General features: G+C 40.5%; 1 protein-coding gene across 4 annotated transcripts; it reads right to left on the reverse strand.

The window, feature by feature from the left end:
- Positions 1–1,447: 1,447 nt before the first annotated feature.
- On the reverse strand, positions 1,448–26,987 carry NHLRC3 (NHL repeat containing 3). 4 transcript variants are annotated; one of them, XM_060394041.1, is made up of 9 exons: positions 26,665–26,987; positions 26,106–26,264; positions 25,673–25,820; positions 23,086–23,286; positions 22,290–22,381; positions 21,047–21,159; positions 19,855–20,082; positions 12,261–12,309; positions 1,448–2,373 (listed from the first exon to the last, which is right to left on the reverse strand). In XM_060394041.1, the coding sequence occupies exons 1-8, from the start codon at positions 26,746–26,748 to the stop codon at positions 12,294–12,296; spliced, it is 1,041 nt and encodes a 346-aa protein (XP_060250024.1). In that variant the 5' UTR covers positions 26,749–26,987; the 3' UTR covers positions 1,448–2,373; positions 12,261–12,293. The 4 variants fall into 4 exon arrangements, with proteins under 4 accessions (XP_060250024.1, XP_060250025.1, XP_060250023.1 ...); XM_060394042.1 differs by lacking the exon at positions 1,448–2,373 and adding an exon at positions 9,079–9,311; XM_060394040.1 differs by lacking the exon at positions 1,448–2,373 and having other exon boundaries at positions 9,079–12,309.
- Between the last annotated feature and the right edge of the window lie 196 nt (positions 26,988–27,183).

Raw genomic sequence — 27,183 nt, forward strand, 5'->3', positions numbered from 1 at the left:
TCATTCATGTAAATGCTTTTTCACTTTATACTGTTTATGTTCCAACTCATATTTTGGTTATATTGTGTATCTTATCATCTCTGATTGATTACTGGTTTGAGGGCAGGAATTGTACTTTAAAAAAAATTGTCTACTCCATACGGGCTTTTGCTCATAAAGGGAGATTTTCACTTACTGGTTCAGTGAATAATTTTCACGTTTATTATGATGAGCCCCAATCATTTATTTCTAACATCGCTGTGTGTCAGTATTGCTTTACCTTAGAGAACAAATGACTAAAGACTCAATTTCATAATATTTTAGTTTGAAGCTCATCTCCAACTAGCCCCAGGGAGCAGGGTGTGGGAAGCAATGTAGAGGGAAGGCAGAAAGTCAAGTAATTTTTATTGTTCAGAGGAATGCAGTGCAATATGCTCTCTCGGAGCTCTGGGAATTTAAGGATCCGAGGGATTGCTGGCAGCTTGGGTTTGCATATGCAGCACTGTTGGGGAATGCTCATATGGTGTGCGATTGTGCGGTGCCTGGAACTGACAGCACCATCTGTTCCTTGCTTTATTGCACACTGAGACTTAGTCTCACTCTCCAAATGAGCACACTTGCATGTACACACATACACACACAGAACCCAACCTCTACTCCAGCCTAAACAGAAAACACTTGACTGACTTTCCATCGCAGGTTTCCATCTCAGCAGGAAATTCAGATGAGTCAGGTATCTGAATCCAGCCAGAGTGGGGTCCTCCGGTTTTTCATGGGGGACTGTGAGGTCCAAGTGGCCAGGGAACCAGCAATCGCCTCATGCAAAGCCACTCAGCATGGAAGATGAGTTATAATGACAGATGGCACCAGTCAAAAAAAAAAAAAGTAGCTCCAGAGAAAGAAACACGCAGGAAGGGTATTGGCAGTATGAGTATAGAAGTCAGACATGGGAGATGTAATAAAATTGTAGTAGGAGATTGTCAAAACAATTTTTAAGAATTGTTAAGAACAATTTTGTTGCGTATACTGTGTATCTATCCATTGTTTAGAAATAGTAGTTATTCGTTCATATCATCAACATCAACTACAGAAAAACAGTGGAGCTTGATGTTCCACAGACGCAACTGTGTTGTAGGAGATCACGTGCCCAAAACAGAAACGCAGAAGGTGAGCAACGTGATTAATGAGCCGGAGGTGCAGAGAACATATGTCCAGTATTTTCTGTGATTGTCTCAATTTTAGGTAATCTTATTTTTAAAAAATGACTGAAAGTGACAATATTTAATCACAGTTTAAGGTATGTACAATGGTAATTCTTTTTGTTTTTATTAGTTTTTATTGGACAACAATTGCTTTATAATGTTGTATTGGTCTCTGTTGTACAGCAGAGTGAACCAGCTACATGTATACATATATCCCCCCTCTTGTTTGGATTTCCTTCCCAGTTAGGTCACTACAGAGCATTGAGTAGAGTTCCCTTGATGCATGGAACATTTTATTTGAAAAGTGTTACACAATTGTAAGTCTTTTCCCATAAAAAGATTTCACAGATCAAAAGGAGTCCTTTTTTTTTTTTTTTTTTTTTCAGAAGAGGAATCTTGGTTTTGGATTCAGAAAGTACAACCATTGTAATGATGGCCTTGAGAATATGGAGGTGGATATCAGTGTCAGCGTATGCGTGTGGGCAGAGCAAGGATCACTTTCAGCAGGATGTTTGAATTATCCAAAAAAATTCTTCCATTACAAAACACAGAGAAATAATGGACAAGACACAAGTACTCTTTCCAGTGTGTTCACCGAGCTTGTAAGACAGTAAGAAGCAATTCCTCTGTGACCAAAATGAAAAGGAAACTGAAAACCTTCGAGGGAAGTTTGTAAGCTGAACCGGTGGAAGATTCCTGTTTTTGGAGGAAAGAGGAACTTTCAGAGCCTCTGAGCTTCTATTTTATGTTCCCAAAAGACTAGACCCTGGGTAGCCTGGAGAAATGTTTAAGTCCAAACAGGGTATCTGCATAGCTTCAAAGTGTCTCCCTACAAATGTGTCGTAATTTACAAAGGGAAAAGTAGTAAGTTTACAGAAGAGCTTCCTGGCAGGTGTCACCTTAGCCAAGTGATCATGGTTAACACGATGATAGCTCCATACTGACGTCAGGTACCACCGATAACAGTGCATTGGGGAAGGAATTTCGCTTCTGTCCAATCCTTCCCAACAAGGCAGGACTTCAGCATGAGAAAACATCGAACAAATCCAAAGTGAGGGACATTCCACAAAATAACTGGGCATGAAAAGTATCAAATTCATGAAAGACGAGAGAAGAAGGAGGCACCATGACAGATTGGAGGTGACGGAGAAGACGCGATCACTACATGTAATGCGAGATCCTGGGTCACAGCCTAGAGCAGAAAAAATGCCATTAACAGAAACCCTGGTGAATCTGGTTGTATCTTATTTATTTTATTAACTTCAGTTAATACTATTATAGCAGGGTTAATTTCTATTCTTTTGATAAATGTACTGTGTTCATGAAAGATGCTCAGGTAAGGCAAATGTATACATGGTTAGGAAAGATGTTCATCTGAATACAAAGAGTGTGTAAGAACAACTGTACAGTTTTTGTAATTCTTGAGAGCTAAAATTATGTCCAAAAAATTACAAAAGAAAAAGAAAAAAAAACACAGATATCCATGACCCGGTGTATCTCCGTGGGGTTATAAAGGGGATCAAGAGAAAAAACTGAAACAAGGAAGATGAGATGGGGAATAAAAGGCCATTAAATTATGACTAGAAGAATGTATTAAATTCAGCTCATCTGATGGCTGGCAGGGCCTTTTTTGCTACCTCTTTGACTATGTCAGATTGTGTAAGAAGGTGTGTGGACACAGAGCCCATTCACCCCTTCCACTTGCTGGAGTCCCCTGTTAAGTGACAAATTCTGCTAATGAAAAGGTAAACCTCCACAGAAAGCTGTCAGAAAGCAGGCACCATCCAGATCCGGGTGGCTGGAGATCTCCTGGAAGTAACTCCTGCCTCCCTTAACAAGACTTTGCCCAGGGCATGGTGACTTTAATGGAACCATAAAAGTAACAAGGCATTAAATGAGCCTCAGGCTAAAAAGCCTGGAAAAGTGACAGTGGGAGGAAATATTCAAATTAATCTAATCCAACTAATGATACATTCAATCAATGGAAATCAATTACTCCAGGGTTTATGTTCTTTAATACTCCTGAGGCTTCTTTTCTTATAGTTTAGAGAGAATATAAGAAAATATAAAGCAAAATCTGATTGAAATCCACAGAAAATAAACAAATTCATATTTCTCCCACTAATTAATAGCTTCAAGGAGGTGAAAAAAATTAAAGAAAATTCAAATAATGCAATTAGCAAGCTTTATCTAAGGACAACATAGAGTTCTCACTCCTCAGAAGCATAGATAGACCTTAACAACGTTGACCATATACATGTTTAAAAACCTTGTCTAAATATACCAGATAGTCTGTATCAAACATATTACTTTCTCTGTCCATACACAATTAAGTTAGAAATCAGAAATGCAAAGATAAAGTCCCTCATAATTATAAATTTAAGAACAGACTTCAAAGAAGAATCATTATGGAAATAAAGTATTTGGAACCAAATTATAATTAAGATAGTACCTATGAAAATTTGGATGGAAATTCATACCGTTATGCAATACAAGCAGAATATTAAAAGAATGAGCTAAGCATACACTTAAGAAGTTATAAAAAGAAGAAAATAAACCCAAAGAGAATGGGATGAAAGAATAAGAGCCAAAATAGAAAAACCAAGGTATTACAAAAACAATGAACTAAGGCAAACATTGGTTCTTTGGAAAGAGAAATATAGCTCTGGATGTATTGATTTTTTTTTAAGGAAACTGCAAATAAGCAAGATAAGAAATGAAAAGAGAACATTACAGAAAGAATAATAGAACACTTGTTGGGGGTTGCCAGAGTATTGTTGCTGTTGTTTAATCACTGAGTCGTGTCTGACTCTTTGTGACCTCGTGAACTGTAGCCGCCAGGCTCCTCTGTCCATGGGATTTCCCAGGCAAGAATATTGGTGTGGGTTGCCATTTCCTTCTCCAGGGGATCTTCCCGACCTCGGGATTGAATCTGTGTCTCCTGCATTGCAGGTGGATTCTTTACCACTAAGCCACCTGGGAAGTCCTTGCAAGAGTATTAGGAAGCTCCTATTTTAGCCTCTCTGGGCTTTGGTTTTTTCCTTACCAGCTGCTTCTTTTCCTTTTACTTCATTTGATATTTTGCTCTTCAATGCTGAATATGAATATTCCGTTCTTCAGGTATAAGCTCACCTTGTAATCTACAGAGGGTCGTGTTTGTGGAATCTATATACCTCATCAAACAACAGGAATGCAGACAAAGAAAGACTGAAGTATTCAACCACAGAAGCTCAGAGGGAAGAAAACTCACCAAATCATGGTGCTCATGCATAACCAGATAGGTTGTCTGCTCCCAAGCCTCCTTAGACTCTTATAGCCAGAAAGAGGTTATTTTTTCCCAAGTCTATCTCTGTACTCATCTCTAGGGTACAAATAACAAATCTTAATTTGGGCAGTTTGGGAGAATCTGGGGGAAATTTTTTTTATTTTCACTGTGTGGTTCTCATAAGTGCCCAGGAGCTATAGCTATACAACTCTAAAAATGATTTGAAACAGTGTCTGCAGAAATTCCTGTCCCATTGAAGAGGCATTTCACCTTTTCCAGGGGGTGTTAGAAGATAAGGGACACAGTAGATACCACAGATGCATTCTCAACCTAGGTGTGTTGGGTTCAAATACTGCCTCTTCTGTTACATCCTTTGAGGTTAAAATCTTGATTTCCTGAGGTACATTGTGTCTATCTTTATGTGCTGTTTCTATTTCCCACGCTTGTGTGACAACTTCCAAAATGATACCAACAGAGGTGCATCTGATTAATTTTACATTTAGGAAGGGTGTTATTCTTTAATATATAAAATCCATAATGCACAGTGCCCTCATTAGGCTCTGCAGACACCTACAACTTCCACAATGAGAACACATTTTCTCCATAGTGATCTCTTTACTTTGAAAAATGAGAAAGAGATGGTGAATTAGATGAAATAATAACTCAGCTCACTTGACTATAGGAAGGCATAGTACAGAGATAGACTTTAATTCCCTTCAGAAGTACCTCAATTAATACTCTCAAGGAGGACTTCCCTGGTGGCACATGGGTAAGAAACTGCCTGCTACTACAGGGACATATGTTCATTCCCTGCTCCGGGAAGATTCCACATGTCACAGGGCAACTAAAGCCTGTGCACCATGGCTACCGAGCCCACGCTCGAGCCCAGGAGCTGCAACTACTGAGCCCCCCCCCCCAAGAGCCCATGCTTTACCACAGAGAAGCCACTGGAATGAGAAGCCCTTACACCACAACGAAGACCCAGTGCAGCCAATAAATAGAGAAATAGTTTTAAAAATATACTCTCAAGGGTAACAGGAAAAAGAATGTGTGGGGACAATGACTGCCAATTTCTGTGATGCAGCAAAAAATAAAAACTGCACTTTAAGGTCATTGAATCAACAGTAACTTCAATTCTGCCTTGTTTTTGAGGTTAAGTCAATGCAGTTTTGTGTGCTTTGAATGAGAAATACTAATCACCACCATACTTTTATTGACAATACTTTTATCATGCTACCACATAAAATGCCACAAAATCTCTGTGCCTGTGAAAGGTATGTCTTCAAAGTGTACTTAAGGGAGTGCAAGTGGGATGGAGTCACTTTAGAGAATAAAGCGGGAAGATACAGTTGGGGAGATAAGAAAAAAGAAAATTTCCCTTCTTCTCTGGTATGGCCTCTTGTTTTCCCCAAATGACTGGAAGGAGATAAAACCATAAAGAAAACTAGGGTAAACCCCACTCCGTATTCCAGACTCCCTTCTCTTCCTGTATCAATTATGCTTTCACTGAAAATTTCAAACTCTGTCTTCCTCTCAGCAAATCTTTACTATTCTCTCATGTTAAACCAGACACATATGTGCATTCAATTCTGTATCTTTTCTAGCTAGCTACCCCTCTATGTCTCTTCTCTCTGCAGGCAAACTTCTTTAAAGAGTAATTGCCCCTTCCTTATCTCTTCTTCACTTCCAGTTGATTTCTCAACCCACAGCAAATTGGCTCGTCTTTCCTAATTGTTACGCTGAAATTGCTGTCACCAAAGTTGCTAATAACCTTCTCTTTGCTCACCAAATGGTCATTTCATCTGCTGCGTCTTAAGCACGTTTTTAAGTGCTGGCCACATCCTCTTCTTGAAGTTACTCTTTTAGCTCCTGTAATTTCGGTCATGTTGCTCTCTCTTGGATTTCCTCCCATCCTTCTGGCTGATCCCTTTCCGTGTCCTTTGCTAACTCTTCTCTCTTAATCTCCTCTTAAAATTTGACTCTTAGACTTTGGTTCTCAGTCTTCTGTTACTCTTTCCACTCTGAGTGACATCACCTATTGGTTTCACTTCTATTTATACATAAGCAAAGATGTCCCCCAAATTCCTATCCTCAGCCCAGACCTCTCTCCAGAACTCTATGCTGGGATGTACAACTGTCTGTAAGAATGTGATGATAAGTGAAGTGAAGTCGCTCAGTCGTGTCCAACTCTTTGCGGCCCCATGGACTATAGCCTACCAGGCTCCTCTGTCCATGGGATTTTCCAGGCAAGAATACTGGAGTGGCTTGCCATTTCCTCCTCCAGGGAATCTCCCCAATCCAGACTGAACCCAGTCTCCGGCATTGAACATAGATTCTTTATCACTGAGCCACTGGAAAAGCCCGCAGTGACAATGCGACCTTCCCCAAGTAGTAAATTTTACCTTGACATTAAACCTCTGTTTCACATTTGTCAATGTCTCTCCACTTAAGAAGCCCCTAAACATGAGTTCCGGAGAAGGCGATGGCACCCCATTCCAGTACTCTTGCCTGGAAAATCCCATGGACGGAGGAACCTGGTAGGCTGCAGTCCATGGGGTCGTGAAGAGTCAGACACAACTGAGCGACTACACTTTCACTTTTCACTTTCATGCACTGTAGAAGGAAATGGCAACCCACTCCAGTGTTCTTGCCTAGAGAATCCCAGGGACGGGGGAGCCTGGTGGGCTGCCGTCTATGGGGTCACACAGAGTCGGACACGACTGAAGCGACTTAGCAGCAGCAGCAGCAGCAGCAAACATGAGTTCAGGGATCGCTGGTTGGGCAAGTTCAGTATGTTGATTTGATGGAAGAGAAAGAGAAATGTGTATTTTTTAAAAGTTACTACTAGAGGACTCCAATGCACAGCCAGGTTGGTGATGGACGGGGAGGCCTGGCGTGCTGTGATTCATGGGGTCACAGAGAGTCGGACACAACTGAGCGACTGAACTGAACTGATTTAAGCAGAATATGGGCATACATTGGCAATGTTTAACTCTGATTTCCTGAGTCTAGGAGAATTTAGTGAAGAAGCTTGAAATTGGTCTAAAGGATGAGTAGGAGTTCTCCAGGTAGAAAAAGAAGAGAAAGACTCCAGTATACTTGCCTGGAAAATCCCATGGACAGAGGAGCTGGTGGGCTACAATCCATGGGGTCACAAAAAGTCAGACACAACTGAGCACCCATGCAGGTTTGTTATGTAATTTTGTCCCTGTATATTTTTGCAGATTCTTTCCCTGGTTCTGGAATGTCTTTCTCTTCTTTTTCTACCTGGAGAACTCCTACTCATCCTTTAGACCAAATTCAAGCTTCTTCACTAAAGTCTCCTAGACTCAGGAAATCAGAGTTAAACATTGCCAATGTATGCCCATATTCTGTTTGAATCAGTTCAGTTCAGTCGCTCAGTCACGTCTGACTCTTTGCAACCCCATGAATCGCAGCACACCAGGCCTCCCCATCCATCACCAACTCCTGGAATTCACTCAGATTCATGTCCATCGAGTCAGTGATGCCATCCAGCCATCTCATCCTCTGTCATCCCCTTCTCCTCCTGCCCCCAATCCCTCCCAGCATCACAGTCTTTTCCAATGAGTCAACTCTTTGCATGAGGTGGCCAAAGTACTGGAGTTTCAGCTTTAGCATCATTCCTTCCAAAGAAATCCCAGGGCTGATCTCCTTCAGAATGGACTGGTTGGATCTCCTTGCAGTCCAAGGGACTCTCCAGAGTCTTCTCCAACACCACAGTTCAAAAGCATCAATTCTTCAGCGCTCAGCCTTCTTCACAGTCCAACTCTCACATCCATACATGACCACAGGAAAAACCATAGCCTTGACTAGACGGACTTATTCCTATAATTGCATTTAACTGCATTTAACTCTTTCCTTACATGTTTCTATTATCCATTAGCCTATGATATCCTTAAAGAGAGAGTCTTCTGTGATATCCTTAAAGAGAGAGAGACATTTTTAAGCCCCTGTATATCTGAAAAAATATATTTGTTGAAGGAATGAATTCCTCCAAAGAAAATCCTCCTAAAAGATTAAATACTTAAATGTTAGAAAATGGAGTTAAATAGCAAGGATTAGCCTTTGACCTAAATAAGCTCCAATAAGGTAAAACTTGATTAACATCAACCACCAGTTTTTCTGGGTCCAACTCTTTCCTCTTCAAGGTGAATGCTCTATTTCATGGGTCATTTGCCAAAGAGCATAGATATTTATCTGGGTGAGAGGCTTGTGAGCCTAATGTTTGCAGTGTCTATTTTTCTAAGCATAGAATAAATGAGCAAAAACATCTATGTTTTATCTTCGGAGGAACCCACTATTAGCCAGGCACTGTTCCTGGCTTTGGGTATACAAAGGTGAAAGAAATACAACCAAATTGTGCCTCAACTCTTAAGGTGCAAAGAGCTATTTGATTAATTCTGCTTGAAAGACTATGTCCAGTCTGATTCTTAAAATGTTAGTTTTTGGAAGTCAAAAGATGATTTCTTAGGTAATGGTTATGGTTCACCGAAGAACTTGTACAAATAAGACAAACAATGCATTTATTCATAGCAATCCTCTATTTATGACAGGACAAGTCCTGGTAGATGTCCCAGCGATTACCACAAAAAGCGGTGATGAAGTCATTAGTGGAGCTAGCCCTATACATAGTCATTTATTGATAGGTTTGATCCAGATAGACTGTATGCCTTATTTACATTTAGGAATTGGCAGAAGTATTGACTGAGCCCAGGTTCCCCACGTGACTGTTGAAATCACAATGTACTTTCTTCATCAATGGATCAGGTGGGCTTAAAAGAAGGGAGGATTTCACACAATCATATTTTCATGGAAAAAATTCCATACAAAAGGAATCTGAAACCCTAGAGAAATGAATAAATGATTCAAAATCACGTATTGGCAGTCAACTTCATTTCAGACTCCAAACACAGCTCTCTTCTCACCGCACCCAATATGAATTGCCGTAACTGGCTAGATTGATAACACGAGTGTACACTGCCGCTGGATTCACTTAACTGACCGACCTTTTGTCTCAGCAATGCTGTGGCCCAGCACATGGCAGACCAATACAAAGAAGGGTGCATCCCACCACCACTCTGTCAGAAGCTTCTTACTTGAACATACAAGCAACTCAGGAAGAATAGTTATTTTTTAGAGAGCGTGAGGAAGAGAAAAGCTAGGGTTTAAAATCTCAGGCAGCTTCAAGTGAAATTTCTCATTGTGATTTTTGTCTTCACACAGTAGAGCTTCTGACCTGAAAGGTGGCGCAAATGTCAAGAATTGTGCTGAGCAGCGATGTGGCCCCTGTATCAACAGTGGGAACAGCAAGGCTTTTGAGGCACGTAGATCTTGGGTGAAACCAGGTTTGGTTGCTTTCTACTCTTCCACATTGACACTCGGTTCCTTAGATAAACCATTATGCTAATAGCTGCCTTGGGGAGTAATTACAGATGAAATAATGCATGAAAAGGAGTCTGGTCTGGGATGTTCTTAGTGAGGCTTCCTCTTTCATGAGTCCCCAGGACTATTCCTCAGGCTCCGATCGGTTTTCCAGTCTCTTTTCTTCCCAAAATTCAGATGAGGGTGAGGTAAGTGAGGCCCTCTGCTTGGGCACAAAATTTAAGGGGGTGCCCAAAATATGGCAATCAAGGTAAGTAATATTTTAATACAACATTCTAAAGTTCAAAGCTAATGGAAAAAATGAAGACAATATCAACATTTTAAATTAAAGTAGGATCTAGGGACTTCCTTGGAGGTCCGGGCTTTCACTGCTGGGGTATCGGGTTCAACACAAAGTAAATAAACTAGGTGCAACAAAAAAATAAACTAGGGACTTCCCTAGTGGTCCTAGTGAAAGACTATGCTTTCACTGCTGAGGGAACGGATTCCATCCTTGGTAGGGGAACTGGGATCCCACAGGCTTCATGGCATGGCCAAAAAGTTAAAAAAAAAAGTAGGATCTAATCCTCCACTTGTATAATGTGGCCTCCATTGCCTCAACCTCATACATATCTTGCTGAGTCCTGTCTTTATTTAAAAGTCTGATACTTTCTTCATCAGAGACTTTTTTGCATTTTTTTTAAAAATACTGCCTTAAACTATCGTTTATCTTGATGAGTGTTCTGATGAGCCTTAAATTTCACACCCAAGCCCAGCAGCTCACTCATCCCCTGGCTAGTCTTCCAGGTTCTGAAAGTCTACTGATGGGGGAGGAGGGAACACGGATGACCTGGGTAGCTCATGCCTTTATCTCATCTCTGTGTCCCTTTTTAGTCTTCTCATGATGAGAAAAGTTGGGGGAAAAGTTTTTGTTTCTTAAAAACAGATCTACTTCCTTGTATCAGATGAAAATTACATATTCATGTTTCCTTCTTTACTATGGCTACAAGAAAGTTTAGAATTAACTTACTGTTTAACTGCTGTACCTATTATTAATCTAGGTTTTGAATAAATGTACTTTCCTCATCTCACACAATTTTTGACATATATTAACATATTTAAAACATTTTATTGTGAAGAAACTCAAATTCCTTTTGAAAATGGGTGGAAGTGTATATAATGAAGTAAGTGTATATAAATGGAACTCTACTGCCCTCTTTTTTTCAAGAATAAAATCCCAAGCAAGAAATTATGAGCAAGTAAATTTTTTTCTAACAATAAATGTGGAAAATACTATAACTTTAATTAACATATTGCAAACATCAATCCCTAAAACCATTTTATAAAACTAAGTATTTTTAATAAAATTCCAAGACGGGAATTCCCTGGTGGTCCAATGGTTAAGACTCAGCACTTTCACTACAGTGGCCTAGGTTCAACCCCTGGTGGGGAAACTAAGATCCTATGCCCTCCCCCTCAAAAGAAAAATCCAAGACATTGAAAAACCTAATTATTAAAATTATCAAAACTTTATAGCAAATACTGTATAAATTGGTGAAGTACCATTTCCATTAAAATCAGAAATAAGGATATTCCATATCACGACTATCATTCAACATTGTTTTGAACAGTGTACCTAATGCAATGAAAGTTTAAAAATCAAACAAGCAATAAAAATATTGAAAGATGTATACTCACCCTTACTTTCAGAGTTGTATACCTAGAATATCTGAATATCTCCAATAACTAATTAAGATGAGTAAGACTTATAAAGGTGAGTAGATATATGTAAAAAGAATTGATACTTTTTCTCTATATTACCAAAAACTAATTAGAAACAGGGGGGCAAAAATCCTACTATAGTAACTACTATTAATAAACGCACAGGATAAATTCGACACAAGAATCAAAATGTGTCTAAAAAGAAAGGCCTGGGATGTGTATTTTTTTAAAAAACACCAATACAATCTTATGAAAGGACTTAAGACACAAAAGCAGAGTGACTTATTTTCTTAGATACAGACCCTTAAAACCATACAAAATATCCGCCCTTCCCAAATTAATACAGGTTAATTCAACACTGAATTTCTTAGGAATAATTTAATCTGCAAGAAAATATTCAACTAACAGAGGCTTAAGTAACTAAAATATTTAATTATCTCACATCATAAGTCTGGAGAAAGGAACTAGAAGACCAGTTCGGTAGTTTCCCAATCATAAAAATCCAGGCTCCTTCCAGCTTACTGCCTTCCTTAAGAATGCTGGCCTGCTGCTTTATAGTTCCAAAAGGGCTGCTGTCACTCCAGGCATCACATTTAAGTTCAAGAGAGAAGATGGTGCTAAAGACACATTTTTCTAAGTCAAAGAAACCAGATGATCTTCCAGAAGTCCCAGGGCCACCCTGGCCAGACCATACCGCATCATATGCTTACCTCTAGATGCCGCAAAGCTGAGGAGGCAAGCACCTAGCTCTTCCAGTATCTAAGGCGGTAAAAGGTAAAGAAGATTGGGAATGGATGTTTATTTAGCCAATCAAGTGTTAACGTGCACCACAAGTTCTCATCAGTGTCTCACTGTTCCACTCAAACTGTTCTGTCCCCCCCAAGCAGAATGTAAATTCCAGAAAATTTACCCTGCGTATCACTGGATTCCTGGTAATTGGCAAGTACATATCTGATGGTTTGATAAATAGCTTTAATGCAAACTGAAAAGTGTTTTTTAAAAAAATAGCATTTCTGTGTGATAGGTACCTTAGTCTATCACAACTATAAATTTAGTTTTCAATACTGTGACTAAACACAAGAGTCATAAATAAGGAGGGTCCTCTTCCCGGTCTAAGTGTCCAAGGTGGCATGGCTGCCCACCTTTGGCTTAAATGCTGCAGGGGGCTCTCTCCAGGCTTGCTAAGTACTTCCTGTGTGTTGGGGACTGAGTATAATGCTCTCCAAGCATGATCTTATTTGTATTCACGAGAATCCTATGAGGAAAATACTATTATCTTCACAAATCAGAAAAATGAAGCAGAGAGCCTCAAAATGATACAGTAAGTGGCAGGGCCTGGATCAGAACTCAGGTCAAACTAACTCCAGGTTTCTGTACCAATAAGCTTTACCACTTGCAGTATTAACACAGTCCATTGCACTGCTAAGGGCTTCCCTCATAGCTCAGTTGGTAAAGAATCTGCCTGCAATGCAGGAAACCCCTTTCAATTCCTGGGTCGGGAAGATCTACTGGAAAGGGGATAGGCTACCCACTCCAGTATTCTTGGGCTACCCTGTGGCTCAGCTGGTAAAGAATCTGCCTGCAATGTGGGTAGACCTGGATCTGACCCCTGGGTCGGGAAGATACCCTGGAGAAGGGAAAGACTACCGACTCCAGTATTCTGGCCTGGAGAATTCCATGGACTGTATATAGTGTATGGGGTTGCAAAGAATCCAATACAATAGAGGGACTTTCACTTCACTTTCATTGCAGCTCTTTGCTAGAAGGTTCTTTCACTGGGCTGGGCCAATTGGCTACTCTGCCATTTCTGTTCATTGTCTTAGTTCTAGAGGAAAGCTCACTGAGTCGTTTACTACTATAGGATCACATTACAAGGTCTCAGAATTATTTCCTAACATTAGTATTATCTTGGTCACCTGCTTTGGGACTGGAGTCTATTTGTGGGGTTTTCCCTTAAAATGTGGCATTCCAAAGGAAAACTTCAAGACCTCAGATTTGTTTACCAGGGTCACAGACTATCCTGTCTTATAAACTTGCCATTATATTTACACCTACTGTTATCTGAGATTGCAACAAATTGTTTCCTAACAAGGCTTGTAATACTTTTGGCCAACAAACCTTTCAAATCTTTTTTAGACAGTTTGTTGCCAAATAAGGCTTTCCTCCACGAGTCTTTAAATGTATACAACTAGCCATGGTAATTTGCAGTTAATTTTTTTGATACAGTTGTTTTGACCTATCTGAGCATAATGCTCTTTACACATTTATTTAAATAGACACACACACACAGAAAACACAAAGAAAAAAACTAGATAAAAATTTAAAATTAGTGATCAAACCAAATGTATACATAGTTCCTATATCCCTTTAATTAAAAATTAGTATTTAAATACAGTAAACATCAAATCATTAAAATACTCATTGTTACATAAACTTAATTTGTATGTAAAAATGTTGAACACATTATAACTTGATTGAGGCCATTTGTATGTAAAAGTGCCATATAGGGCGAAACTTGAACATTCATCATATAGTATTTTATACATCAATCTTTTAAAATTCACACATCATTCTTGATAAAGAATAAGTCTGAGATTTGGAACATGCTACTACGATTCTCTTTCTTGAGAATGAAGTGGCTGAAAACTGAGGAGCAAGTTTAGGATATGACACTGTTGTAACACATTACAAAGGTAATTTAATCTACCTTTTAAAAGATTTTATTCAAAAGATTCCACTTAACAAGATGCTCATTTCAAAACATGCTTGTTTCATGTGTTACATCATGTAACATGTTTTCTTTACAAATATCACAGAAGCAGAACTGAATCATAACAGTATCATTTCATTGCTTACAATGGAAGAAACAAAAGTTCCAGAGTGCTATTTTTCATTGTTCAAATGCCACTCAGTTCTTACATACAAAGAGAGTATCTGTATTAAATGTCATTAAATGTTCAGAGGATTGATTTACTTAATACACTCAGGAATTCTATGGGTAAGTACATAGTGGATAAATCACTGGGCCTCTCTATAAAATAATCCATCATTCTTATCAGCAAGAGTCAGCAACCACGTGACAAGATTGTTAAACACAACAACAAGGCTAGTAGAAGAAAAATAACTCTCTGGTAACAGATACATTTTCTGTTGTACTAAGTATGCCTTCAGGTTACAATTTTAAATGTTTAAAATGCGTTATTCACTTCTAGATATTAGTTTGAATTACTGAAAAGATTTAACCCTTTTTTTCTTAAGCATGGAAACGTCCAATAAAGCAGTAAATATTTCCAACAACCCTTGGAAGATGTCACCTATAAACCAATTTCCTCAAGATGCAAACAAGCTGAAGGAAAATTAAAAGTATGGTTAACACTACTGCCTCAGATTTTTAAAAATCAGAAATATAAAGAAGGTCACGTATAGGTCAAGTATAAAGATGCCCACTTTGATTTCAAGAAATGCTTATCATAAGCAGGACTCTGCTGCCCTCTTGTGTATCAAGAATGTAACACAAGTGTCAAATGGCCCCTTCCAGAAAAGCTGAAAAGCAAGCCTGCTTTGTTTTCCAAACTAGGTAGCTTGAAGAGCTAGGGCAGATGATACTCACCTAAGTGTCTTCATTTGTGCGTTGTTTTGAATATTTCTGTTGAATAAACTTGGTTTATTCTGACTCTCTATGAAAGACTTTGATTTGGATTTACTCTCCTGAGTCTGAGGAGCAAAAAAACCTGAGTTTCCTGTTTTAATGTTGGCTATCCAATCGATCCTATTTTAAAATCCAGCAGTGTTTAAAATAAACAAAGGCAAAATGGAAGCTGAGCCTTGATTGCTTTTGACCTAGCAGCCTCATTGTTTGAAGTTGTTCTTTAATATGGCCTGAGCTCTACAAAGTATATAGGTCTCCTTAGCTTCTCATCAGATTGCATGTATGCTTTGATGGATAAACATTCCAATCTAAAGGCTCGATGCTTTAGTGGAGGTTAAGAAAGATTACCTGTAGTCTTGATTTTCTTTTTTTTAGCCTTGGTTTTTAAGTTAGAACACCCTATCCCTCTCTCCCAGAACAGATCTAGATGGTAGAGACATAAAGAGATTCCATTTCTAATGCAAAAATAGAGTTAGTTACCACTATCATTTGTACCCCATCCACCATCTTAAAGTCACAGCCTCTCCCAATATTTACCCACTTCAGCCCTCACTTCACATGTGAATGAAGAGGAGGATATACTCTCAGTATCAACCAGTAATCGCTGAAATTACTTAATGGCATAATTATATACAGCTTTATAACAACAAAATCAAACGTTAATTGGAAAACCAGACAATACTGCATTTTCTTTGCAAAATTTTTATTTAACAGAAAATACAACACATTTCTCAATTAATTTAACTAATTAATCCAGAGGAAAAAGGTGAAATACCATGACTACAAGTATGCTAATAAACACGTTAGCAAGGTCCACGCAACTATTACTTTCAGCAAGTTGTATAAGAATCTTGCATAAAACAAAGTTAAATACAACATTTTTGAAATGGCAAAAATCTAACCTATATTCCTTCAAAGAGACATTTGCACTTCTTGATCTGACTTGAAAGCAAAACAAACAAAACCTCAAACTATTTATTTTCATCCAAGTAGATTTATTATTTGGCTAACTGCATAAATTTTTGGCATTTTGATAAATGCAAAATTAAGGCAAAACTGATAGCTGGTATCAGGTAAAGAGCACATTTAGAAGGACCTTTTCTAACAAGATGCCTTCAATGTACTTGGAACTACAGAATTCAAAGGGCACATCTGTGCCTATTGCACACGTGAACCTCACTACTGCACACGTGAACCTCACAGCCTTCCTGAAGGAGAAAACACAATGACAGTCCAATTTACAGAAGAGAAAATGACGGTGACTCGTTCAGGTCACACAGCTTAATCAGTGGCACAAGCACGTCTTGGAGCTCAGGACAGAGTTCCGTTGGTAGATTACCATAAACACTTCGATAAAGAGGCTTCCCTGGCAGCTCAGACAGTGAAGAATCTGCCTGCAATGCAGGAGACCTGGGTTCAATCCCTGGGTCAGGAGGATCCCCTGGAGAAGGGAATGGCAACTTGCCTGGAGAATCCCATGGACAGAGGAACCTGGTGGGCTACAGTCCATGGGGTCACAAAGAGTTGGACACGACTGAGTGACTAACACACATGACACATGATTAGGATAAAAAGGCAGGCTGATATGAGAAATCATATGAATGGTATGGACCTAACAGAAGCAGAAGATATTAAGAAGAGGTGGTAAGAAAACACAGAAGAACTGTACAAAAAAGAGCTTCACGACCAAGATAATCACGATGGTGTGATCACTCACCTAGAGCCAGACATCCTGAAATGTGAAGTCAAGTGGGCCTTAGAAAGCATCACTATGAACAAAGCTAGTGGAGGTGATGGAATTCCAGTGGAGCTATTTCAAATCCTGAAAGGTGATGCTGTGAAAGTGCTGCACTCAATATGCCAGCAAATTTGGACAACTCAGCAGTGGCCACAGGATTGGAAAAGGTCCGTTTTCATTCCAATCCCAAAGGCAGGCAATGCCAAAGAATGGTCAAACTACCGCACAATTGCACTCATCCCACACACTAGTAAAGTAATGCTCAAAATTCTCCAAGCCAGGTTTCAGCAATACGTGAACCATGAACTTCCAGATGTTCAAGCGGGTTTTAGAAAATGCAGAGGAACTAGAGATCAAATTGCCAACATCCGCTGGATCATCGAAAAAGCAAGAGTTTCAGAAAAACATCTATTTCTGCTTTATTGACTATGCCAAAGCCTTTGCCTGTGTGGATCACAATAAACTGTGGAAAATTCTGAAAGAGATGGGAATACCAGACCACCTGACCTGCCTCTTGAGAAATCTGTATGCAGGTCAGGAAGCAACAGTTAGAACTGGACATGAACAACAGACTGCTTACAAATAGGAAAAGGAGTACATCAAGGCTGTATATTGTCACCCTGCTTATTTAACTTCTATGCAGAGTACATCATGAGAAACGCTGGGCTGGAAGAAGCACAAGCTGGAATCAAGATTGCCAGGAGAAATATCAATAACCTCAGATATGCAGATGACACCATCCTTATGGCAGAAAGTGAAGAGGAACTAAAAAGCCTCTTGATGAAAGTGAAAGAGGAATGAAAAAGTTGGCTTAAAGCTCAACATTCAGAAAACAAAGATCATGGCATCTGGTCCCATCACTTCATGGGAAATAGATGGGGAATCGGTAGAAACAGTGTCAGACTTTATCTTTCTGGGCTCCAAAATCACTGCAGATGGTGACTGCAGCCATGAAATTAAAAGACCCTTACTTCTTGGAAGAAAAGTTATGAACAACCTAGATAGCATATTCAAAAGCAGAGACATTACTTTGGCAACAAAGGTCCGTCTAGTCAAGGCTATGGTTTTTCCTGTGGTCATGTATGGATGTGAGAGTTGGACTGTGAAGAAAGCTGAGCACCAAAGAATTGATGCTTTTGAACTGTGGTGTTGGAGAAGACTCTTGAGAGTCCCTTGGACTGCAAGGAGATCCAACCAGTCCATTCTAAAGGAGATCAGCCCTGGGATTTCTTTGGAAGGAATGATGCTGAAGCTGAAACTCCAGTACTTTGGCCACCTCATGCGAAGAGTTGACTCACTGGAAAAGAGTCTGATGCTGGGAGGGATTGGGGGCAGGAGGAGAAGGGGACGACACAGAGGATGAGATGGCTGGATGGCATCACTGACTCGATGGATGTGAGTCTGAGTGAACTCCAGGAGACGGTGATGGACAGGAGGCCTGGCGTGCTGTGATTCATGGGGTCGCAAAGAGTCGGACACAACTGAGCGACTGAACTGAACTGAACTGAACTGATATGAGAAAAGGCAAAGAATGATGTGAAATAGACTGTAATATGGCAAGTTTCCTTTCAACTCAAGAATAAACTAGAACAAACTGAAAAAATGGTCTTAATTGCGAGGTTAATATTCAGAACAAATGGGTTAAAAAAAGATGCAGAAAGAAAAAGCAGGAAATTATTCATCTTAATAGCTCCAAGTGTTTGGCACACACCCTTATATAAATAAATCTAAAACTTCTTTGAGGCAGACAAAAGTTAGGAACAGACAGAGTTCATGTGAAAAAAAAGAAAAAGGAAGAAAAGAGGCACCGAGAAGAGAATGTATTTTTCTTGCTACCTTTAAAAACATTCTAGTTATTTTTAAGATCCCTTGCTAAAGGGCTTAGACACCAGCCACTTTATTTCTGTGTTTAAGGATTGAGATGAAGCATCTTACAGCTAAAGCCGTGGTCCCCAACCTTTTTGGCACCAGGGACCAGTTTCATGGAAGACAGTTTCTCCCCAGACCAGGCGATGGGGAGGATGGTTTCAGGGTTATTCAGGTGCATTACGTTCATTTGTGCACTTTATTTCTAATCTAACGCTGCTGCTGACCTGACAGGCGGTACCAACCTGTCCACAGCCCAAAGGCTGGGGACCCCTGAGCTAAACAACCAAAGCTAAATTGGGCCATTAAAAGAAAGCCTGCTGAGGTTCACAGCAACGGTGCGATTTTTCATCACTTCTCTACCCGAAACTCATGGTTTTTCCTCCTCAGTTTTTCCAGTTGGAGCTGAAACTGATTCTCCTGCAAAGACTCCTCAACTCAGACCTGTCGCTCCTCTTCCAGAAGTCCAATCGCGCGTGTTACTGTCACCACATCGTGTGGACTGTAAGCTACTCAAAGGCACGCAGACAACCCTGCCTCTTCACGTCTGCATCTTCAGGGCCCGGCGCCCTGTGGGTTCTCGTTAATCAAGATCCCATCTCTCAAGCACTTCACTGTTTATGAAGCAAATAAAGAGAAAGTTTGTGCTACCTATATGAAATTCAATAAATTATGCTGCAAACCCATGTTAATTTCTCTGCTTCCCCGCCAGGGAAAATGAGTCTAGAGGGCAAATTACTGGGTTATTACCCTAGTCTCTCTTTCCCGTCCTATTCTTCATTAGTTACATTTCTTTAAAACATCCTTGTGCACACTGAAGTGGAACTAAATCACAGGAATGCCCAACAACCTGGTTCATGATGATATAAAAACATGTATCTCTCTGACAACAAGGTCAGGCAAAAAAAAAGAAACAAATCCTTGTGCCTCAACATCAGTTGAGAGTATCTAACAGCAAATTCGAGAATCTGAGGATCTGAACTTCCAACTAAAAAACCTCCAGAAAACAAAAACAAAAACCAACAGTTATGAACTGAATAAAGAGAAATACCTATTCACGGGGATGTATTTTTGCACTTGCTTTGCTCCAATTTCGGCTACGTAGACTGCTCCGGTCTCCCTGCTGACATCTAAGAGATGCGGGGAGACTTGATCGGCCAGCTGGATTGTGCTGACCACAGAGCAGTCACCGATGTTTCCTACCGGGGGCGCCACCAGGATTAAGAGCCGGCTCAGATTCAGCTGGGCCACGACCACGTATTTACCATCAGGAGTAAACCTGAGGAGGAGATGTCACACCATCAACCGTGCAAAACTAACATAAATGTTCATTTTTGCAATACACGTACGTATCCCTACAATATTACATCTTGTACAAGGACCCACCTGCTGAAGGGTTCTTTTAAAGGACATTTAAAATTGATCTGACTCTGCCCCTGAGGGAACAAGAGATTTGTGATGATAGACTTAGCCAAAAATGATTAGCTTACTACTTTTTTTTTAAACTTTTTATTTTACACTGAAGTATAGCCGATTAACAATGTTGTGGTAGTTTCAGGTGGGCAGAGAAGGGATTCAGCCGTTCACATCCATGTATCCATTCTCCCCCAAACTCCCCTTCCATCCAGGTTGCCACATAACACTGAGCAGAGTATTAAAAATAACACACAGATAAACTAATGGAGAATTGGTGTCAAGCTGGGTCTGAAACTACAGACTCCAGGTTTTACTTTTTATTCTATGTTTAAAAATACACCACACCTCAAAGGCAGAGGCTGCAAGAAGGGCCACCCTTTATTATCTCAAACACATGAGAGTTTAACCGCTTACACTCTGCCTGGGGGGCGGGGGAGGGGGATATGGGGTGCGGTTCCTAGATGGTGCTAGTCGTAAAGAACCTGCCTGCCAATACAGGAACTGCCAGAGACAAGGGTTCTATCCCTGGGTCAGGAAGATGCCCTGCAGGAGGGCATGGCAACCCGCTCCTATAGTCTTGCCTGCATGGACAGAGGAGCCTGGTGGCTACAGTCCATAGGGTCACAAAGAGTCTGACACGACTGAAGCAACTGAGCACTCTGCCTGAATCTGAAACGTGATTCCATGTTCTGTGAGTACTTCTATCCTTCCTCCTTTTCCCTGCTTAAAATCCACAACAAATATTTTAAACTTTCAGCTAGCTCTTCAGAGAAACTAACAAAAACCAAATTAAACAAGCATTTAAAAACAAAAAAAGAAACGATTACCTGACTGCAGAAGGCCCCTCTTCCGAGAAACAGTTCTTCCACTCTCCCAACCAATCCCCTGTGTCTTTATCAAACACCTGAAGTCTTTTATTGCCTCGGTCAGCCACCCACACCTGCGAATGCAGAAAGACGGTGACTGGAGAATGTCCACATCATAATGAAAAGGAAGGAAAAAGAAGAGGGGGAGAGAATGACTGTTTATTTTCAGTAGTTTCATAAGCACTCCCATCGAGGACTTAGAGGACCCCAAAGGAGAGCATGTTAAAGCCCCATTTTCAGATAAGAAATTCAACTACAGAAAGGTTAAATAGTTTGGAGTGAGCTTACAATAGATGGGAAAGCCACACATGGGTTTGACCCAAAGCCTAGCATGTTCTGGCTGCTATGCTAAGCATCTGGCTGGCTAAACAGCTGGAGCACTCCACTGTCACGCAGGGAATCAGGAGACACTGAGAACCAGTCACTCACTCACTCCTGTAACAAGCATCTGCTATCACTGAGTCCCTCCAACCTCCCGGTTCCTGGGTCAGCCAACAAGACCAAGATGTGGAAAAGCAGCCCACATCCTTAGGGGCTGAGGCCAGTGGGAAGCCAGCTGTTCTCTCGTACCGCATCCTTAAACTTCCACCGTATTTACGAGGGTTTGTCCAAAGTGCCAAAGCACTTAAAAGAGGAAGCTTGAGAGATTTCAGTGACATATAAAGCATGATAACAGTAGGTTTCATTTAGGTTTGCGACAGGCTGTCTTGAGTTCTTCAGGGAACTGTTACTGTAATACAGGAAGGCAGACTGGCTCTAAGCGACATTTGGTGTACTGGGTTTGATGTATACAACCCACGGCATACAAACAGAGAAATGGATATTGTTTTTTTGTTTTGTTTTCTTCTTCATCTTTTGGCTGCCCCGAACAGCATGCAGGATCCCAGTTCCCCAACCAGGGATCGAACCTGCACCCCCTGTATTGGAGGCATGGAGGGTTAATGACTGGATGGCCAGGGAAGTCTCAGTGAAATGGTTTTTAATGACATGTGCCCAGGGCTGCAGAGGTATGTAGAAGAGTACGTGGGTATACCCAGTCCTGGAGGAACAGCCCAGACGCCCTGAGATACACACATTCACTAACATACACGCACATCCAGGTGTGCAGACAGGCATATGTACACCAAGATCCATATATATTGATACATGCCCCACCCCCATACAATCAGACAGTCCAAACACAGAGATCAGACCATATACTTACCCGACCAGTGGAATCCACTGTAACACTGTGGGGTATGTTGAACTTAGCAGGCCCTGTTCCATTTTCTCCACGCAGCCAAAGGATCATAAAATCTATAAACGGTAAACACACCTGGTCGGTACAACATGTAGGATGCCTTATGCATTAGCATGTTATATTGTATGTCATGAGTTACAAACTATTCAATTACACCCTGAGCTGATTATGCCTTCCTGGCTTTCTGTTTATGTAAATTTGTCTAATCTATATGCTTGAAAAAAAATTCCTTCTCTGTTTCAAGCAATCAGCTTCTTCAATGGTTTTCTCCACTTAAATTTTTCATAACCCAAATATCATTGTTTAGGGTTCATGCCAACCTCTTCTTCAAATTGGTTCCCCCTCATAATCAATATGTTATTTGGTATTACCTTGTCTCTGAGCTTACAAATTACGATTTTGTAGGTGGCCATTTTTAATGCCCCTGTATCGTGCTGAAGATGTCCCTCTCGCCCCCAACCCCCCAAAAAAGAGACACGCCCCAGTCTCAAATCTCCAAAGCTGTGACTGTGACCTTACTGGAAACCGGGCCTTTGCGGATACAGTTAAGGATCCTGAGGTGGAGATGACTGGGTTTAGAGTGCACCCAGTGACCAGTGCCCAGATAAGAGAGAGGGGAGGAGGTGTGAAGACACAGGGCACACAGAGAAGGCAATGTGAAGACAGAGGCGCTGACTGAAGCTCTGCTCAGCGTCAGACAAATGAGAGCCAACTAACTGAGTGATACTCTGAGAACACCACACGAAACTAAGCCACGTACCTTGGGACAATTTGATCAGCCTGTTATTCAACCCTCCATCTCCATCCACAATGTAAATATCTCCTGTGTCATCTACATGTAATTCCGCAGGGTTATCAAACTGCAGGGGGTTCAAACCAGTGCCTTTTTTGCCTGGGGTCCCCAAAACTTGAACAAGATCACCAAAGGAATTGTATTTTTTAATAGTATGACCATAGAATCCTATAAAGACAAACATGCATATTTCACAAATATAACCACTGCACAAACATTTACATGTTTCAAGTAAGCTGAGAGCAAAAAATCTGAGAAAATTAAACAGCAATAAAAAGTTTAAACACTAATAATTAAATATATTATACCTGACAAGCAATGAAGCTTCATTCGTTATAGCCAAATCTATTCAGACTAGAATCTCATGTACTCCAAAATAAATAGATTCTAAATAAAATATATACAACCAAAGAGAACTGACTCCTAAAACAGAAGGCTCATGATGTAAAAGTACTGGCACATCATTTTCTTTTTTTATCTTATGACTTTCAATAAACATTATTTGAACAACAAAATCAAGCTACACCTATACACATAACTGAATCACTTTGCTGTACACCTGAAACAGAACACTGTTAATCAACTATACTCAGGTGTAAAATTTAAAAAGAAAAAGGAATCAAAAGAAAATCAAGAAGAACTTGAACAACTCATATTTGAAAACTATTTCAGTTACTCATGGGCACATCTCAGTTTCAGTAGCTCAATGAAAAAGTTCTTTATAATACAGACACATATATCTATTTTCACGTTCATTTTTTAAAGCTTTTTTTTTTTTAAAAGCAACACTGGCTCATAACAATACTGACTTTTTTTAAGCCACATTTTCTCCAAGTGGAAACAAATACAAAATTTAACCCATTAGCTTTTCTTTCCTAAATTAGGAATAAATCTTTCCATAGAGTTAAAATTATTACAAGCAAAGCATAAACTGGAATATTAATAAAAAAGGAAAAACGATAAAGCAATTTAACAGAAACCAACTTGAAGGCATATCAAGACCAAGTAACTGGTAGGCATTCAAATGATAAACTGGAAACAGTGTGAATCAGCTTGCATTGCATCCTATCTTGACAATTTATTATTATACATCTTTTGGAGACTTGAGCTAAACTTTGTAGCAGTAATTGAGAGCAAAACAGTAAAGAAAACAAACTTCAAAGTCTCTAAGGAATTGGAAAAAGGATACCAGTAAACAGTGGGGTTTTTTTTTTTTTTTAATGGCTAACATGCAGCCATGTTTTAACTAAAGAGCATTTATTCTTTGAAATATAGGAAGAAATAGAAAAACTGTCTTCAGATCTGTGCATGGAAAAACAAGCTATAATGGAAAGAATGAAAGCAAAATGTGTGTTCTTTCTGTTTCCGGGAACCAGTCAAGTATTTTATAAAAAAGGATCACATGAGTGGAAGGAAGTAAAAAGTGAAGGCCTCCTTTTAACTGTGAATCCCGAAAAGGGGGAAAAAAAAAAAAAAGCAAAAATAGTCAAACGTCAGTAAGGTCTAACAATAAGCTCAGAAGTAACCAAGATTTTCTGATACTCACGGACTAAGGCTCAGAAATCTTCTGGGTACTGAGAACAGATACGGTTAGTGCACTGTTCACAAAACCTGAGACCTCTTTAATTCCAAAATGGTATCTGAATTAACCCCAAGTGGGGGAACAGAATGACCTTCAAGCCATGAACTTATCTGGCACAAGACTAGAAATATTTTCTTCAAGAGCTCTTTATTTCCTGAGATCCTGAAATAATAATACCAGGTTATCTCTTAAATCTTCTTATCTTAAATCACAAGCACAGGCAACAGCTATCTCTGAACACTATTCTCACAGCTGTAACTTCAACTGTGCTTACTTTGGCAGCATGTGTGTGTCCTAGGTCACTTCCGTCATGTCTGACTCTCTGCAATTCTATGGACCAGGCTCCTTGGTCCATGGGATTCTCCAGACAAGAATACTGGAGTGGGTTGCCATGCCCTCCCCCATGGGATCTTCCTACCTTACGGATCAAACCCAAGTCTCATGTCTCCTGCATTGACAGGTGGGTTCTTTACCACTAGCACCGCCTGCACACCCTACTAAAATTATTTAATGGAAAGGTTTCAGACATGCTAAAGTCAGCAGGACTTCAGAAGCATTCACACCACCAGCAGTTTCTGCAAATCTTGCACTCTGGGCAAGAAAGCAGTTCTGGTTTCTCAGCAAAATCTCTCAGACAAGTGGTAAAGGAAAACAACAGGCAAAGACCCCATTTATTAGCTTTTAGAGACTACCATTTTATTTGGCTTCACAGAAGTAATCTAAGAAGAGCAACTGATATTTTAACATGCAAAAGTCCCGTGACAAATTAAAGGAAAGATCACAATGATAGCCTCCTTGTTAAATGTCTCAATTATACATAATGACGATATAAAAATTTAGAAAGGCGATTTCACAAATCACTGAAGAAATTACAAATAGATTAGGCCACTCTGATTTTAAAATGGACAGGCAAGAACATGGGAAAAGAGGAGGTTTCTAGCAAGATAATTTAAGAGATATTACTACACATACCACTTCCTACATCCGTGATCCAGACGGATTTTTCCTGTGGTGTACTGGCTGCAAATATACCATGAGGTGTGTCAACTGTATAATTCCAGGATCGTAGGAAATATCCATCCTCTGTGAACACTAATACCTTTGGGATGTTATCCCCTCTCTGAAGGTATACAAAAATAACTGCTTAGATAGGATCAGTTTTAAGGAAGCAATCATTATTTTCACAACGAGAAACAGAAGTCAAAGGTTAACCAAGAAATGATGTAATGTTTACAAAACAAACAATATTAACCTCTATCAAGCTCAAAACCAAAACACTGACTTAAAAAAACAAATTCCACAACTGGCGTAACATAAACGTACATAGATACTTAGTACAGTTGCACAGGAAAGCTGTTTTCTTTGCGTTCGTAACTTTGAAAACAAAAATCCCAGTTTTACTTACCTGGGCTACATAAACCAATCCGTTGAGGGAGTCAACTGCAACACAAAATGTTGCTCCGGTGAAGTATTCTGAATACTTCGGCCAATCCACATCTAGCCGGTAAAGAATCTCCTCAGCTCTCCAGGAAATTTTAAAAGCCAAGTGCAGATGTGGTGGGAGCTGGGGAGGAAGAGAAAATGAGGAAACTGACAGTGTACTTCCCTGGTGGCTCAGACGGTAAAGAATCTGTCTGCAATGCAGGAGACCAGGGTTCTCTCCCTGGGTGGGGAAGATGCCCTGGAGGAGGACATGGCAACGCACTCCAGTTTTCTTGCCTGGAGGATCCCATGGACGGAGGAGCCCAGCTGGCTACAATCCATGAGGTCGCAAAGAGTGAGACACAACCGAACACACACACCACATTACAAACTTTTTAACGCTAAGGGGCGACACGTCGGCGGTTCGGCCTCAGATGCAGTTTTGAGACGAGCCAGTGATAGAACCAGCTCCATCTCCATCCCAAGACCACCTCGTAAGAATGCTGCTACCGGAGAAGCAATTTCCTAACCATCCAGCTCACCCGAGAGGCACAGAACCGCGAATGCAAAACCAGAAGCGCTAGAAAGAAGCCAGCGCCGGCTATGCAAACCCAGAATCTCGTCATGACCGGACGGGAAGACTGGCGAGGGAGAAGGACTGGCAGGCGCCTGGGGCCCGGAGGACAGCCTCAGGCAGTTCGTCGCCGCAGTGAACTCTTAGCTCCAAAGCGCCTACCCTGGATGCCCGAGGTTTCAGAACCAAAAAGCACCGGACACCAGAGCGAAACACAGTCCCCACTGGGATTCCGCATTCCCGCCGCGTTCCCTCCCCGCTGCCGCGTCACAAGCCCCGGGCTTACCACGTGACCGCCCTTCCGCCCATCCAAGCTGTGGACCTTTCCTGTCCACCAAGTCGGGGTGCCGGTGGATATGCCTGAACCACTCGACGTACATCCTTTTAAATTCGGACTTACCAATCAAAAACGAGCACAATCAAGCTCTCGAATTAAGGGCGTGACCCTCCAAAAATAACTTTCAGGCTTTGGGAAGGACTTCTACGG

Source organism: Ovis aries, chromosome 10, assembly GCF_016772045.2.
Source record: "Ovis aries strain OAR_USU_Benz2616 breed Rambouillet chromosome 10, ARS-UI_Ramb_v3.0, whole genome shotgun sequence".
In the NCBI taxonomy this organism is placed as follows: domain Eukaryota; kingdom Metazoa; phylum Chordata; class Mammalia; order Artiodactyla; family Bovidae; genus Ovis; species Ovis aries.

Coding starts and splice junctions, on each gene's coding strand:
- NHLRC3 (XM_004012098.6), bottom strand. CDS start 26,748: ATGACGAGATTCTGGGTTTGCATAGCCGGCGCTGGCTTCTTTCTAGCG. Junction 23,287..25,672: donor GATCACGGATGTAGGAAGTG/GTATGTGTAGTA, acceptor TTGTCTTTATAG/GATTCTATGGTCATACTATT. Junction 22,382..23,085: donor GCTGATCAAATTGTCCCAAG/GTACGTGGCTTA, acceptor TACCGTTTATAG/ATTTTATGATCCTTTGGCTG.